Below are 13920 nucleotides of genomic sequence, written 5' to 3' on the forward strand. Positions count from 1 at the left end.
ATGGATGGACTGCTCTCCACATGGCGGCTTGCTATGATCACACTGGTACATGTGAGATTCTATTGAAGTACAATGCTAATGTGAATGCACTTGACAAGGTTAGTTTATTTGTAGATCTTGTTGTTGCAAACTAGTATGGATAACCTAATTGTGTCCTTAACGAATCACTATTAGAGTTGAAAATGCAAGATTATGACTCGTCTTTTCAATCAGCAATGACTAACAACTAATTACTAAATGTAACGGTTCTCATCTCTTTATCATCAGGGTGGATTGACTGCTCTCCACATGGCGGCTTGCTATGATCACAGTGATACATGTGAGATTCTATTGAAGTACAATGCCAATGTGAATGCACTTGAACAGGTTAGTTTATTCATGGATCTTATTGTTACAAACTAGTATGGATAACCTAACTGTGTTCTTGTCAATCACTATTAGAATTGATATACAAGATTATGACTCGTCTTTTCAATCAGCAATGACTAACAACTAATTACTAAATGTAACGGTTCTCATCTCTTTATCATCAGGGTGGATTGCCTGCTCTCCACATGGCGGCTTGCTATGATCACAGTGATACATGTGAGATTCTATTGAAGTACAATGCCAATGTGAATGCACTTGATCAAGTTAGTTTTATTCGTGGATCTTATTGTTACAAACTAATATGGATAACCTAACTGCGTGAATGAAATTATATGCAAGATTATGACTCGTCTTTTCAATCAGCAATGACTAACAACTAATTACTAATTGTAACGGTTCTTAATATCTCTATCATCAGGAAGGATGGACTGCTCTCCACATGGCGGCTCGCAATGATCACACTGGTACATGTGAGATTCTATTGAAGTACAATGCCAACATGAATGCACTTGACCAGGTTAATTTATTTGTGGAATTTATAGTTATAAACTAGTATAGATAACCTAACGATGTTCCTGTGAATCACTATTAGAATTGATATGCAAGATTATGACTCTTCTTTTCAATCAGCAGAGACTAACAACTAATAACTAAATGTAACGGTTCGTTCTCATCTCTCTATCATCAGAAAGGGTGGACTGCTCTCCACTTGGCGGCTCGCTATAATCATACTGGTACATGTGAGATTCTATTGAAGTACAATGCCAATGTGAATGCACTTGATCAGGTTAGTTTATTTGTGGATCTTATTGTTACCAACTAATATGGATAACCTAACTGTGATCTTGTGAATCAGCAATGACTATAACAACTACTTTTAAGTAATTACTACATGTAACGGCTCTCATCTCTCCTATCATCAGGAAGGATGGACTGCTCTCCACATGGCGGCTCGCAATGATCACACTGGTACATGTGAGATTCTATTGAAGTACAATGTCAATGTGAACGTACCTAGAGAGGTTCATTTTATTATAAATCTGAAATATGTTGCAACGTCGATAACATAAACTTGTGTATTACCAATAGAATTAACCAGCAAGACTATGAATCTGGTTGTTGTTTTTTAATTACTAACGGTTCTCATCTCCTGTTATCAGAATGGACTTACTGCTCTCCACATGTCAGCTCTCAATGGTCACATTGGTACATGTGAGATTCTATTAAAGTACAATGCCAATGTGAATGCAATTGAAGAGGTTAGTTATAGATAAATTATCTTTGTTTTTGTATAATCTAACAAAAGTAAAAGAAGTTATTTCCCTCCGCTTTTCAAGAGGGGAAGTCATATATCCTTGTCATGGATGTCACAAACCCTAGCTACGCCCAGGACTTCGCGTCAATGCAGTCGTTATGCGCAAATACGGCGCATCTAGCCCCACACTCATAAAATCCTGCGCACACCACTGATATGTTGTAACTTGTGAAATCTCTCAATCTTTTCACGTTTGATTTCATGTTCAAACAGCTATCAGTACATTGTTATCACTACATTCATCCATTAGCTTTGCTATCAAAATTATTCATGTTTGCTTAAGTGGTATGGCAATTAAGTACGATCAGCAACAATGGTGAATTTGTACCATTTTACCTTCATATATTTGAAAAGTTTATAGGGGAAATTAAAATTGATTCTAAAGCATATCATCACCACTTTGCCATCACTAGAATGGAGATACGGCACTTCACTTTGCAGCAAGACTTAGAGACGCCTTTGCCCTATGCATCTACTTGATTGAAAATGGCGCTGACGTATCAGCACAAAATCTGGTATGTGTAACGTATCGAAGAAGCCAATTAAAAAAACTTTTATGCCTATAGGGGCACCAAGGTTACATTACCTTTTATTTCTGGTTTAGGTTTCATAATCATACTCTTATGGGGAAAGTAGTTTGGGGCATCAACAGAGGTGACAAACACGTCGGGCATTTTTAAATGCCCGACAGGGCTGTCAACTCTCATGCATTGGCCGTGAGTCTCACGCATTGGGTCACTTTCTCACGGTCTCACGCCAAGGTAGTACAATCTCACGCCAAGGTAGTAAAGCTCACGCAAAAAGCTGGAAAATGAGTAAAATCTCACGCATCGTCATGAATAATTTGTTGCTCCTACACCCCCCCCCCCCACCCGCTTTTCACATTCGCGAGCGCCGTGGCTCAAATAATCATGGTACAAAATGAACATTGGAGTCGGCAAATCCCGGTACGTCTCTGTCTCACGCCAAGCAATTCCAAAAAGTTGACAGCCCTGATGCCCGACTTAAAAGTGCCAACTAGTTATAAATTTGTGCTGATGTGACAAATGTATTTCTCATAATTCAGAAAGGTGAAACATCGATATTCCTCATGCTTCCGAATTCTGATGTTGATGTGAATGAATTGGGTCACAAAGCTATACAGGTGGACGCTCTTCACAAAGCTATACAGGTAATTAAGTCATTTTCTTTCAATACGTCAATAAATTCAATCCCTCATTTCAAATATATAGTTTTGGTTTCTCTTTTGTTCAGAAACCAAAAATCAAGGGATTAAAAAGTAGAGCTGATCTGATCTGCAATCATAACACTATTATGCTGGGAAGACACAGTATAGGGTATATAACCAGAAGTATACAATAGCCTATTGTGCTAACATAATTATTATCATGATTGATATCGGAAATCTATCCCGCGGACGACAGTTGATGCTCTCTGTCGAAGGTAGGTGGCATATTACACTCACGAGTTCTAGGCCTAGAAATCATCTACCTGCGCGTATACTGAAGGATGGGGTGGGGTGGGGAATTTGTTTGTTTGTATGAAACATAAACGATGCATGGAGATGATTTGATTATGAATTAGTTTATTATCCCCGGAAGCACAACCCATACCTCTTTAAGAGGGGCTCCCTCCCTATATAACCACCTCTTTCCTAAATTACCCCTTTCCCCCTCCCCCTCCCCCCACATTCGATATCTTCATCTCGAGCTCTCCCCCCCCTTCTCTTTCCCTTCCAATGCTCTCTCTCATATGTTTCTCTCTCTCCCGGCCCATATCCCCCTTGCCCTTCAACCCCCCCCCCACACACACACACCCCCAATCTTCTCCCCTCTATCTTCTACTTTTTGCAGTAAAAATTGCTTCAGTAAAAGTCATTAGGTTATTAGAGGTCATATAATGGCCTTCCATCGATTCTGGTACATGGGATTAAGGACATGAATCGATTTTGTTTATAGCACAGTAGTGGCCCTTTTGTAATGTCGAATGCAAATATTTCGATGGTCTATATATTTTCACAGTGAAATCAGCTTAGGCTATTTCGTAGTCTCAAGCCAATGCTTTCAAACTAAATCTATTCTTTCAAATGTAGACTGTTTTGTTCGACTTCTCTGCTCGTGAATATTGCACTGCGAAATTTAAACATTTCTTTTGTATACTTAGATCAGGTAACTCGAAAATCCTGTAATTTTATTCGTCACACCACTTATAAGAAACTGAAACCAAAACCGAAACTACCTGTCACAAATGTTTAGTTTTAAACAAAAGGTAGAAACAAAGAGATCGATATCTTGTGATACAAGTGGTTAGGCAGGACAATAGGAAACCACGTGACCAAAACCAAAACCAAAACTAAAACTATATATTTGAAATGAGGCAATGGACGAAGATGTATGTGTATACACCCATATAAACACATACCACGAAGTATCTACCCCGGAATAATGGATGTCCATTATTCCAAAACGGTTGATCGTATGGCCAATTTGGGATATGCATTCGAACCAGAATTTCTTTCTGTACATGACACCTCATTTGTTGCAATGGTCCCAATGCCGATGTCGCAGCGTACATTTAAATGCAAGTAACCCAAGATTTGAAAATTCAAGTAAAATCCTATTACCTCGTGTTCAGAATCCATGGAAGGAATTGTTTTCAGCTCTCATCGATTATTCTTCTTGTTTCGTGAATTTGGAGGAGGCCAAGACATATGATATAATCAATAAAAATGTCATTATTCATATTAGTGGTCATTGTTTACTTAATCCCATATTAAAACATGACAAGTTCAATGTTTTTTCTGACCAAGAAGGGCACAAGACGTTGAAGATCAAGAGTTACACTTGTTGGTAACACCTCTCAATCAGGAAATTTTGCATCTAAGTTTACCACTAAACGGACAACTTGCAATTGTAGGCCATTTAGCACCTTGTTGGTCATAATGCGCAGAAATAAGTTCTACTTCGACTACATATCCCAAGTTTATTTTATCACTAGTCTATAATGTAACTCAATGATTTTTGCAGAGAGCGAAGTACAAAGACTTGATGAACACCGGCTCCACTCCAGTCCAGATCGTGAAATTGTTCATTTGTGGAGCACCTTCTGCTGGAAAGACAACTTTAAAGAACTCCCTCACACAGGTATTATGGGCTCGTTTAATGTTTTGTATTCTATTGTGTACTGTCTATACACCAAAGACCATGCACTTCTTATAAAGACATTAATTGGGTCTGTAAGTATCAAGATCCGTGTTCGCAGCCTGTTGCCATTCTGACCGACTGGAATTGGTATTTCAAACGAGGACATTAATCTAGATTATGTTTCCGTTGTTTCTTTTTACCATTTCTGCAATTTACAAGAAACAACATGAATTAAATTTTATTCCTTGTGAAGAGGTAGCAAATAAGGATGTAAGTCGTGTAAGAAGTGTCGATCTTAGTACTTGTGTGACGAGCAAATAGATTAATGACGATCGAGTATTCAAATCTACATTTCTAATGTGCAATGCATGTCATTGTTGTACAAATATTTACAACAATGTTATCTAAACATGTGCCATATTATATCTATTAATTTTAGGACCTCCAAGAAAATGTTTCAGAATCTGGCAACAATCACCAAGAGCTTCCATACAAGCCAACTGCAGGCATTGATATCAGTAAAAACACAATCAAGGATGTTGGAATCTTCCGAATTTGGGACCTTGCTGGCCATGTGGAATACCATATATCACACGCCATGTTTCTTGGTGCAGAAAATTCCATATTTATCGTCATGTACAATCTTAAGAAACTACATATGCAAGATGTAAGTCCGATATAGTTGTAAAATATTAAGGTACCGACTTTTGACACTCCTGAAACATTTCTTTGCAACGATGTTAACCTAAAAATATTTTGCTGAGTGGATCTATGTATTTGGGGTATCATAATGCTACATTACTGGAACCAATGTGTTTTGACATCCTTACACCTCAAATAATAAAGCTAGCATTGGTTCCACTTAGCTATATAGCCCTATGATTCCCACGAGTAGTCGAATGTCATAATGGGCCAATATCTCAAATTGTTATAAAAAAAAGTATATTCCTATCGTGTACGTCAATTTCATTAATTTTTTAATGGCCTTTAGTTTACCTCCACCAAACAGAAACGATTCAGCATAGGCTAGAACTTTACCTAAAAAAGAAAAGATGCGTATGCCGCATAAAACAATCTCTACTTAGTTGAAGTAATAAAAAGATTATATTAAAGTTGCGTTTAAAAGTTCCTGGTTATTTTAATTCCTTTATTTATTTTTTTTTTCCAATATGTGTCTTGTTTCACTTGGTTTAACCTATCAAGCTCCATTACTGGCTATGCTTTTTGAAATCTGGACATTCGGCAACTCAAACAACCAAACCAAAAGTTATCATAGTTGCTTCTCATATGGACCAGGTTGAAGACAAGAAAACAGGTATGGAGATTTGGTCGATCGATGCTATAGCATCTACACATAAAAATTGTTTAGATGTGAAGATGGTAAAAACGCCTTTGCCATGTCATTTTGTTTGCCTCGTGCGCAGATATCATTTGATAAGCTATGCTAATAACGATGGATATACATGATATATGGGTAATTAAAAGCCACAAAATGGTATTGTTGTAAGAGACGTTATTTACCCTTTCATTGTTTAATTGCGCACAATATCTTGCTCACAACCTATTTTCCCACCCAAATTACACAGGTTTTGTACTTTTTTTGTTGGTGCCTTTATATGACAACAATAAGAACCCATTTCTGAGTAATATGGTGTAAATCAAATTTACCACAAAGGTATAAAGGAAAATATATATCCATTCTGCTGCGTGTGAGTGGGTTAGGGAGCGGAGAACGAATTGATCGAAGGTGTTTAAGTTTGTCAAATTTCCATCCTGACGTCATTATCATGTTCTATGGTGTGAATAATTATTATTCTAGGACACCTGGTGGCCAAACTGAACCAGACCAAGATGAGATGTCTGTTTCAGGAATCTCTTGACATTGTTGATTCTGTGATCACTGTCAATGCTTGCAATGCTACTGATCAAGGTTTTGGAATACTAAAGGAAATTCTGAAGCAGATGGCAGCTGACATCCTGGTAGGTTAACGAATTGGGCTATTCCAGTTGTATTCCGCACCCCCCCCCCCCCCTATGGAAGACACTTCCGGAATTCGGGGCTAAATTGACAGCCGGAATTCACATGTCAGGAAAACCCCATGGAAGACACTGCCGGAATTGTGGTAATATGTATAATATGGCCAGCCGGAATTCACGTAAATGTAAATGTCTTCCATTGGGTTCCAGCTGGAATTAGAAATTTTTTTGTTTCCAGCCAGAATTCAAGTAAATGTCTTTCATAGGTTAATCGAGATGGTGATCATAAGTGAAGATTCTGCTGGAATTGGAGCATTTTTGACCATTTTCCAGCCGGAATATTAAGAAATGTGAATGTCACATCATGGCCTTTCACAATCCCCACTCTTGTTTTTTCGTTTATTTTAGCAGCCGGAGTTTCACTTAATCTCAATGTCTTCCATACCCTCCAGCCGGAATCTTTGCTAAAAATGACTGCTGGAATTCTAGACACATCTCAATTCCAGCTGGAATTGTATTTTTTTAAATGTCTTCCATGGGGGGGATTGCGGAATACATCTGAATAGCCCATTGAGCAGCTTACTTTTCCACCTGATTATTTAAAAAAAAAACACACAACAACTTTAAGAGTTAATCAAAGAAGGTCATTAAGTTCAAGACTGTTTAAAAAAAAATGTTTTTGCATATAAACATCTACCAAACAGTAGTTATCCCCTTTAAATAATGGTCATTATTCCTACACGGCTAATTGTATATGTCATAGTGTACGTTTTAATGAAAGTAACCCACGATTTTAAAGTTGCAGCAGTGCCCTATTAATTCCCTTGTATTCAGTATCCATTGAAGGAGATTCTGTTCAGCTCTTTTGGGATTATTCTTTTTGTTTCATGCATTTGGAGAGGATCAAAACATGTGATAACCAATAACAAATGTCATTATTCACATCATTCACATCAGTGATCATTATTTACTTAATGTCAAATTGAAATATGAAGATTTCAATACTTTTTTCTGACTAACAAGGTCCTAAATGGCCTATAAAGGCAAGTTGTAATTTCAGTGGTAAAGTTAGATTCAAAATTTACTGATTGGGAGGTGTTCACAATAGATGTAACCCTTGTAATGTTTTAATATTGGATTAGGCCTAAAAAAGGTTTGTCTCAAAGCTCGCGTACGCATTTAAATACCATAAAACCACCAAGTCGGGAATTTAAAAAAAATCGCATTTCCCCTTAGATTTGAGACAAATCTTTTTTGGCCTTAATAAGTAAACATTGACCACTGATGTGAATAATAACATTTCCTTATTGATTAATACATGTTTTGGCCTCCTCCAAAATATTCAAGAAACAAGAAGAAGAATCCAATGAGCGCCGAAAATAATCTTGCATGGATACTGAATACAAGGCAATAGGACTTTGCTCCAACTTTCAAATCTTGGGTTACTTTCATTTGAATATACGCTGCGACATCAATATTGGGACCATGTCAACAAATGAAGTGTCATAATGACCTTTTATTTAAAGGGGGTGGGGTAATTACTTTTTGGTCGAGGTTGATTTCCATGCGCTTTTATAGACACAAAGCATTTTAATTTCTTATAGGGAACCCGAATGCTACCAATGATATGTCAAAACATATTGGATCAAATGCGTCGTTGGTACATCCCTAGCTATCCGGTTCTACCATGGACGATGTTCTTCGAGAAAGTAACGGAGATCGCAGGAAAACAAATCCAAGATATTGAAAGTATGATGGAAGAAAGCACAGTAAGAACTGTTGCTGCATACCTTCATGACATGGGAGAGGTAATCCATTCTGATGCTTCTTTTATTATATTAAATACAAAAAGTAGTGCGAACAAAATTAGAACATAAGGTATGTGTGACGTGTCATGTCAAAAGGAGACACTTTTGGGCAGGTTATCAATTTTGAGGTTCTTACATAGAGATATTTTGCTCCACAACGCCGTTTCCCCCAATGAAATCTGACATTCCTAAGCAAAGATATTGAGTTCGTAAGTTATGGTATTATAAAATTGGAAAGTGAGATATCGGTCTTTAACAATATTATTGACAATGTTGAGAGTAGGAATTACCTTGAAAATGTCTTGAAACAATACAAGATGCCAGTTATATTCCGGTCTGAAACTTTCAGACAATATTTTTAACATTAATAACATCACAAATTCGCAACAACCCCAAATTGTGAAAAAATTCGTCCCCGGGCAAATTTTTGGTTATTTCTCCATTTACGATCCTGCCCAAAAGTGTCGTCTTAAAAAAACCCATGTAGATATTTATATAGCGCTTTATGCCGTAAACAGCCTCAAAGCGCTTTACATTTATTCCGCCGTTATTAGAATATGTCGGACCACGTTTGTAGCCTACAAGTGGCGCAGGGTTCATCAGTACAACGACTGTGACTACCCCTAACAGCTTCCCATTACACCTGGGTGGGGTGAGGCAAGCGAGGCAAAGCGCCTTGCCCAAGGGTGCAACGCGGTGGTGGGGACTCGAACCAACGCACGTCGAGCAAGCTCTCAGTTTATGAGTCCAAGGCCGTAACCACTGAGCTACCGTGTCCTCTTATCTTTTGACATGACAAGTCACATATATACCACATTATGTTTAATTGTTAACTAAACTTGACCACGGTGCAAAACGAGCACAGACAAAAGAACGTGTGTTGATAAGACACCTCGTCTTGCTTAGAACAAAAGCATATTATCTGGGCATTGTAGTGATACAACGCAATTGAGCAATTGTATCAATGTTGAAAAGCAACTTATCTTCTTACAGATCTATGTAGCAAAAGATGACAATGGAGACGACGACGATGAAGAAAGTCAGGCGATGGTCATTATGAACATCCAATGGCTTTGCTCCAATGTTATCGCTAAAATGTTAGCAGGTGATGAGTTTCCAGCACAGTTTCAGAAGCTACCAGACAAACCTCTGTACAGCAAAGACGAGTTACGGAAATTCCTGTCAACTGGAGAAGGGCTTGGTTTTGATTTTACTGTGCTGCTTCTGGAGCACTTAAAGATTCTCTTCACCACCGATGATGGGAGCTATTTGATTCCATCCAAACTACCACCATCACTGCCTCCGATCCTGATAGAGAAGAGCGACAACGCGCAGCTCTATGGTATTCGCGTCGAGTGTGCTGATGAGTCAGATATGTTTTCGCCAGATCTCTTCCCGAACATCCATCTTCATATGTTAGAATGTTATCCTAAATCGCAAGGGAAAACCAACTACTCAAATTCCGCCGTCAAGTTCATTTCTCCAGTCGAAGGAATGGTGCAGTTGACGGATATGGGGAGAGCCATAAATGTTGCTGTTATGTGCAAGAATAACACAGACAGACCTGAAGCATATTCGCAGCTACAATCGTATGTAACAAAAAGAGTTCAATGCTAGCTTACTCCAAACATGATTAAAAACAACACAAAAACATACATGTAATAAATATTTAAAAAAAATATTATTATGTAAGCATTTGATCATGAAAAAAAGACAAATTTCCCACTTCGATTGTAATTATATTTATATGAAACAGTCATCTATATAAGCAAAAGATAAATGTAGCTATTTGTAAACATTTCAATCTCCTTTTTAAAAGAAACCCGTTTTGAACCCGTAAACATATATTTGGCACAAATGGGAATACAAGAACTGTTCAACGAGCCTTTGTCAATTTTATAATAATAACTTCTTTTTTTTTAATTTCTATTAATGTTTATCATAGGCAGTTTAACCTAAGATAGTGTCTTTTGGTATTAGGTTGAAGAAATCCATTCACACGTATCTTCGTCAGTGTTCACCAGGAACAATTGTCACATGGAAGTTCCTTAGCCCCAAGTCACTGAAAACTGAGTACAATCTCGAAAAGGTTCTATACTATGAGTCAGATGATTTGCACAAAGCTGAAGCGGGAAACGGTACGGTGTACCATTCACGGCAGGCTCATGCTGACAACATGATCGACGTCATTTGCCAAGTGAGTTTTGATCGATATTATGTATCACGATTTTCTAAATTGTTAAAAGTAGTGAATTCTAGTTCAATGATTTGAATTCTTACTTGTATCTAAGTGAACCATTCACTCATTTTGAATTTAAGGGCGTAGATATGACGTTTATCACTGAACTCGGCGGACTTAGTGGCTGGGAGGGGATACCACTCGAGCTTCAACAAAGGATATAGGCAGTACTTGATGAAACCCATCCACTAGGAAGTGACCATCGGATGCTTGCTGATATATGGGACATTCCTAAAAACAGATTTCAGCAGCTCGTTCGATTTTGTACAACTACCAAGGATAATTCGATTACAGGCGAAATACTTAGAGTAAGTTATTTTCAATTGGTAGAAATATGACGAACTATAAGATTGCAAACAAAACTACTTTGATTAATGTGAAATAAATGTGAATCAATATGGCAATCTTTTGCGTATTTCAGGAAGTATGTGCCACTCGTAGACGTAATGGTCACAAGCTGACAATTCAAGAGGTGATGACTGTACTGAAACATCCAGGCATTATTGGCAACGATGACTTAGCAAAAGGCATTGAATCGATGCTGATGGATGAAGGACATCAAGTAGGTACTGCGTGATTTTGGGTTATGATTCTCTTAGACTTGTGTGATGCTATACAGTGGCGTAGCCAGGATTTTGGAACCAAGGGGGCACAACTTGTAAATGTACCGACGGGAATATTTTTTGCCGACGGAGTTGTGAATGGTTGCCCTAAATTTTTTTTCCAATGGTTTGAAAAAGTGAAGAAAAAAAAAAAGGATATAAGGCGCTAGCAACCGAAAAACAACTAATTTTATGTATATAAATATTTAAACATTATTTATACAATTTTCCATTCTTTCTTTCATCACCGTGCGTAAATATATTAGTCCATTGATCACCCAAATTATTTTTCACCAACACCTTCCGTGTACCGACGGCCTCTCATGAACCGACGGCAATCATGAGCGGGGGTCACCGGCCCCCTGCCCCCCCCTGGCTACGTCACTGATGCTATATTGGTGCTAAAACAACTTAATTTTATTGAAGTTTCGATCCACGAACCACGTTTGTTTGAGAAGTTTGCATTGTCTCGAGTTCTTAAAGTCTGGGTCAGATACGACTATGATAATAACCATGATTACACGTCTTTCAAATGTTGTAACGTTAGAAATGTAAAAGATCCGTTTCTTTTTGTTCTTTTTAGGTTCAAGATGATCAAGCATATAAATTTGGTAAGAAAACACAGCATAAAGCGGTTTAAAGAATAAATGTAGTAGGCGCCACATAACTGGCACTACATAACTTACATTGCATTTTTCAACATCAAATTAGGCAATGAAACTCGCAAAGTAAAAACAGCAGCAGCAAATTATGTTGGCGAGTTTTTTTAATGTTTTTGGCTATTATCGTAGAATTTTGTACCGCGCCCAAACCCACCAATGAGTGGTGTTCAAAAATAGTACCAAACTAAGTTACTTCAAATATGTAAATAGCCTGTTAGGCATATTACAAGTTATTAAGTACACAAAAAGATAGACAACTCCAATATATTTACTCACTTTCTGAGCTTTCGATGACCGGTTATGACCTCTTGATCACAGATGAGCCACGGACGTCTGTGATCACGAGGACATAACAGGTCATCGAAAGCTCAGAAAGTCAGTAAATTACATTGGACGTGTCTTTCAAAAAAGCATCAATCGTCAGGAACAATCCTACAAATGAAACTGAGCGTTATAGAAAGCGAAAAGGATACATGAACATGCACATTAAATGTAAGAACCACAGAACAAGAATGAAAAATGTCTATGTCCATGTCCAGTTTTCATGAAATGAGTTTTTAAGCTTGATTTAGATTTAAATGTGCGCTGATTTAATGCGATAAACTGCAGTTTAAAATATAAAAATAATTAGTAACATTTTATTCTTTAGGTGTTCCTGATTTGACCCTTCTTTGGCGTGCAGTTTTGAAACGCATCCACCAAGCCCTAAAGCGCATACTCAAAGCAAGTCAACTGCTTCTATACTTGGTGGGTGAAGGGTGTCTGTTATCTGAAGATGATGAAGACGAAATCGAAACCAAAGAAAAACTTGAAGGGCGCCGGAAAGCTGTAGATCTGCTCTTATTCAAACTCATGCAGTTAAAGAAACCAGACTGGCATAAGGGGTTTCTAGCTGGTCTCCAACAAGAAGCGCCATCATTGGTACCGATTGTTACTGAAGAACGGGATAAGCTACTGCAAGAAACATGGTTCGAGTCCATTCTAGCTGTGTCCATATCAGAACAACATAGTACAACCGGTACGTATTCAAATACATTCTCTCGCATTATTATTTTTCTTATCGTGACTTAAATAAATGTGTAGTATTTTAATACATCTATAGATATAAATACATTTATTATGATGGATTTGATGTGGGATATAACATATTCAATTATGTATTGATTTCTCTTTTTTTTTTAGATCTGATTCCTTCAGCGTCATTCGTCCCATCGCGCATTGTCTGTATAAAACAAGATCGCGAAATTGTCCGAAGGAAACTCGAACTAGTAAAGTTGAAGACGGAGCAACTCATGCCTTACAACATGCCTGTAAAGGGTTAGTATATTAGTATCGCTTTAAATAACTTTTCCATTACGTTTTGTTAAGGTTTTTGTTAAATTCATTGTTTTGAACGTGTTTTGTTTTTACCCAAATGATCATCTATAGAAAAATTCCAGATACTGAATGGTTTCAAGGCGATACTGCGTGTTCCAAAAGTGAGAGAAACACTGATCAATATCATTTCCGAAGACACCCTCGATCACTTTTTGGACATCTCAAGACTCCATAAAGATGAAATACGTCAACAGTTCATCAAACATGGCCAGCATGTTGGGGCCGAATACTTTCTTGATAGACTCGCGCTTATGGGTAGCTCTTGGCCGCAGCATCTAATGCAAGCCCTTCAGGCACAGAAGCACTATGACTATATGCTGTACTTGTATGAGGAATATCAAGATTATCTGCAACTACAAGAAGACCAATCAGGGGCTGAAGAAATCGGTAATTATATGATTGCTATATTGTAAAATTGACCGTTGTAA

The 13920-nt window shown here is 37.7% G+C and overlaps 2 protein-coding genes across 3 annotated transcripts in view; both read left to right on the forward strand.

Moving 5' to 3' along the window:
* Window positions 1-6041: 6041 nt before the first annotated feature.
* On the forward strand, window positions 6042-11045 carry LOC140170256 (death-associated protein kinase 1-like). Its single transcript, XM_072193631.1, has 6 exons — window positions 6042-6142; window positions 6647-6807; window positions 8409-8612; window positions 9606-10201; window positions 10593-10809; window positions 10932-11045. Exons 1-6 carry the CDS (start codon window positions 6115-6117, stop codon window positions 11013-11015), a joined length of 1290 nt encoding a protein of 429 aa, XP_072049732.1. The 5' UTR covers window positions 6042-6114; the 3' UTR covers window positions 11016-11045.
* Window positions 11046-11052: 7 nt separating this feature from the next.
* LOC140170255 (uncharacterized) overlaps window positions 11053-13920 on the forward strand; it is a 77920-nt gene continuing 75052 nt past the window's right edge. Inside the window, exons 1-6 of one of the 2 annotated variants that reach the window (XM_072193630.1) lie at window positions 11053-11159; window positions 11273-11413; window positions 12037-12064; window positions 12765-13133; window positions 13298-13432; window positions 13544-13879. In XM_072193630.1, the coding sequence (XP_072049731.1) occupies window positions 11058-11159; window positions 11273-11413; window positions 12037-12064; window positions 12765-13133; window positions 13298-13432; window positions 13544-13879 (1111 nt within the window). In that variant the 5' untranslated portion in view covers window positions 11053-11057. The remainder of the gene's footprint in view (window positions 11160-11272; window positions 11414-12036; window positions 12065-12764; window positions 13134-13297; window positions 13433-13543; window positions 13880-13920) is intronic. The other variant, XM_072193629.1, reaches the window with a different exon arrangement.

The sequence above is a fragment of the Amphiura filiformis genome, chromosome 14 (assembly GCF_039555335.1).
Source record: "Amphiura filiformis chromosome 14, Afil_fr2py, whole genome shotgun sequence".
Lineage (NCBI taxonomy): Eukaryota > Metazoa > Echinodermata > Ophiuroidea > Amphilepidida > Amphiuridae > Amphiura > Amphiura filiformis.